We start from the raw sequence: 2,233 nt of genomic DNA on the forward strand, positions 1-2,233 counted from the left end.
TGGAAACATATAAATTTTTATTTGGCAAAATATTGTCATTCATATAAGTTTTACTCAATCCCGTTTCAAAAGGTTTTAAACCTTAAATCATGAGACTTACTCTCATAGGTGACATTCACCACCTGCACTGATTCACTGAGCTGTGTCTCTCTGGAATTACGGAGAGTGTTGATAGCGCTGAGGACCAGAGCTTCACTGGGGACTGGAGATGAGGAGTTGAACACCAGCTTGCTTGTGACCACTGCTGAACCAAGTCTGTAAATAAAACCCCTTTGGTTTAATGTACATCAAATGTTTGCAATAACATTTCTTTCCCATTTTTGATTGTTCTAAAAATTTGAAAACCAACACTTACATGAGATTTGAAGGGGTCACAGTGAAACCTGTTGTTGTTTCTGGAAGCACTGTTGTAGTGGTTGGCAGACGTAGCTCATTTAGGAAGCTGACTGGTTGTATGGCATCTCCATCCTGGAAGGTGTAGTCCATCCTGCCATCAATCTGGTTTGAAGAGCTCCTACAGGAAAAGCAGAAAAGAGACTGTTTTTGCAATGTGCTTAAATTCCTATGCATAATACAGCTTTATTGATTTTTTTTCCCGTTTTTTTCCTTTTTTTCAAATATCAGCTTGTTTTAATGTCCTGGAATGTCATGAGGCACTAAATAAACATTATGGATGAAAAATATTATTCATAGTAAGAAATGAGATTGCATCTTACGTGAAATTGGAAGATTTGGGTTCGAAAACGATCTTGCCAGGTTCATTCAGAAGAGTGTTCAGCTGCAGGATAAAAATCAGACCATTCATCAACCTCTGGGGAAGAAAGGCATTGGACCTAAAACTCTTTATACTGTTCATTTTTAATGTTTACCGCATCATTGATGATATCCTTCACTTGCTGGTAGGTGTCGCCTCTGAGATCAGGGTCTTCTGGCATGCTGATGTTAACCACGTGAAATGTGAAGAACACAGCATATGAGGTTTCTGAGATTTCTGTTTAGAGAGAAATGCTACTTTTTAGATTCGCCAAAGATCCTGCAGAAGTATATAACTGATTGATTCATTCTCATTTCAATTTTTTATGTGATAATCATGACACTTACTCTCATAGGTGACATTCACGACCTTCACTGATTCACTGAGCTGTGACTCTCTGGATATCAGGAGAGTATTGATAGCACTCATGACCTGAGATTCACTGGGGACTGGAGACCAGGAGTTGAATAGCAGTTTGCTTGCCACCGCTGCTGTTGTTTGAGTTGATGCAATTGTAGCAGCTGAGTTTATAGGAATACTTGTTTTAACTCCAGATGTAGTCATTGGAGTCACACTTGTAATTTGCGAGGCACCAGTAGCTGACGTTGACAATGGCATTGTGGTTTCTTGAGTTACAAATATAATGGTTGGTGCAGTAGTTTCAGTGGTTGCTAAAGACACAGTTATTTTTGTGCTTTGAGATACAAATGCAGTTGGAGCAGGATTTTGTGTTTCTGAAAGACTAGTCAGAGTCACTGCATTTGTTGTTGCATTTAGCAAAGGTGAGGTTGTTAGAAATGATTTCGTAAATTCTGATAACATTGGCATGGTTGTGGGTGTGATAAATGTTGTTGCTGCAGCAGTTGTTGGAGTTACTGCTGTTGTTGGTGGTGCAGCATTTGTTAGAGGTTCTGGAAATACAGGCATTGTTGTAGGATTCACAACTGTGGTTGTAGAAGCTTCATTTGTTGAAGGCTGTGCTGTTGTTGCTAGAGCCACATTTTCTGTTGCTGGAGGTGCATTTGTAGGTGCTGGGAACACAGGCATGGTTGTGGGGTTTATTGCTTTGGTTGTTAAAGTTTCATTTGTTGTTGACAATGGTGTTGTTGGAGCAGCTTTTGCTGTTATTGTAGTTTCTGTTGATATCTGAGTGGTTGTGGGGTTCACAGCTTGGGTAGCAGAAGCTTTAGTTGTCAAAGACAATGGAGTTGTTGGAGCAGCATTTTCTGTTGCTGAAGGTGCAGAGAATACAGGCATGGTGGTGGGGTTTCTGGCTGCGGTTGTTGAAGCTTCAGTTGTTGAAGATTGTGCAGTTGCAGTTGGTGAAGATATGAGTGTGGTTGTTGGGGTCACAGCTGTGGTTGTATAAGCTTCACTTTTAATTGTTGACGATGGCGTCTCTGTTGGAGCAGCATTTTCTGTTGCTGTAGGTACTGAGAATACAGGCGTTGTTGTGGGGTTCACTGCTGTGGTGGTTGT

At 40.7% G+C, this 2,233-nt stretch overlaps 1 protein-coding gene across 1 annotated transcript in view; it reads right to left on the bottom strand.

Moving 5' to 3' along the window:
- The window catches only part of LOC107551753 (uncharacterized), a 12,287-nt gene extending 10,675 nt beyond the window's left edge, over window positions 1-1,612 (bottom strand). The window contains exons 1-4 of the mRNA XM_016233480.1: window positions 1,102-1,612; window positions 870-991; window positions 717-778; window positions 356-514 (exon numbers count right to left, since the gene is read on the bottom strand). Of these exons, the coding sequence (XP_016088966.1) occupies window positions 356-514; window positions 717-778; window positions 870-991; window positions 1,102-1,582 (824 nt within the window). The 5' untranslated portion in view covers window positions 1,583-1,612. The remainder of the gene's footprint in view (window positions 1-355; window positions 515-716; window positions 779-869; window positions 992-1,101) is intronic.
- Window positions 1,613-2,233: the final 621 nt, after the last annotated feature.

Source organism: Sinocyclocheilus grahami, unplaced genomic scaffold (genome assembly GCF_001515645.1).
Source record: "Sinocyclocheilus grahami isolate Dianchi unplaced genomic scaffold, SAMN03320097.WGS_v1.1 scaffold17.1, whole genome shotgun sequence".
NCBI classification, from domain to species: Eukaryota; Metazoa; Chordata; class Actinopteri; order Cypriniformes; family Cyprinidae; genus Sinocyclocheilus; species Sinocyclocheilus grahami.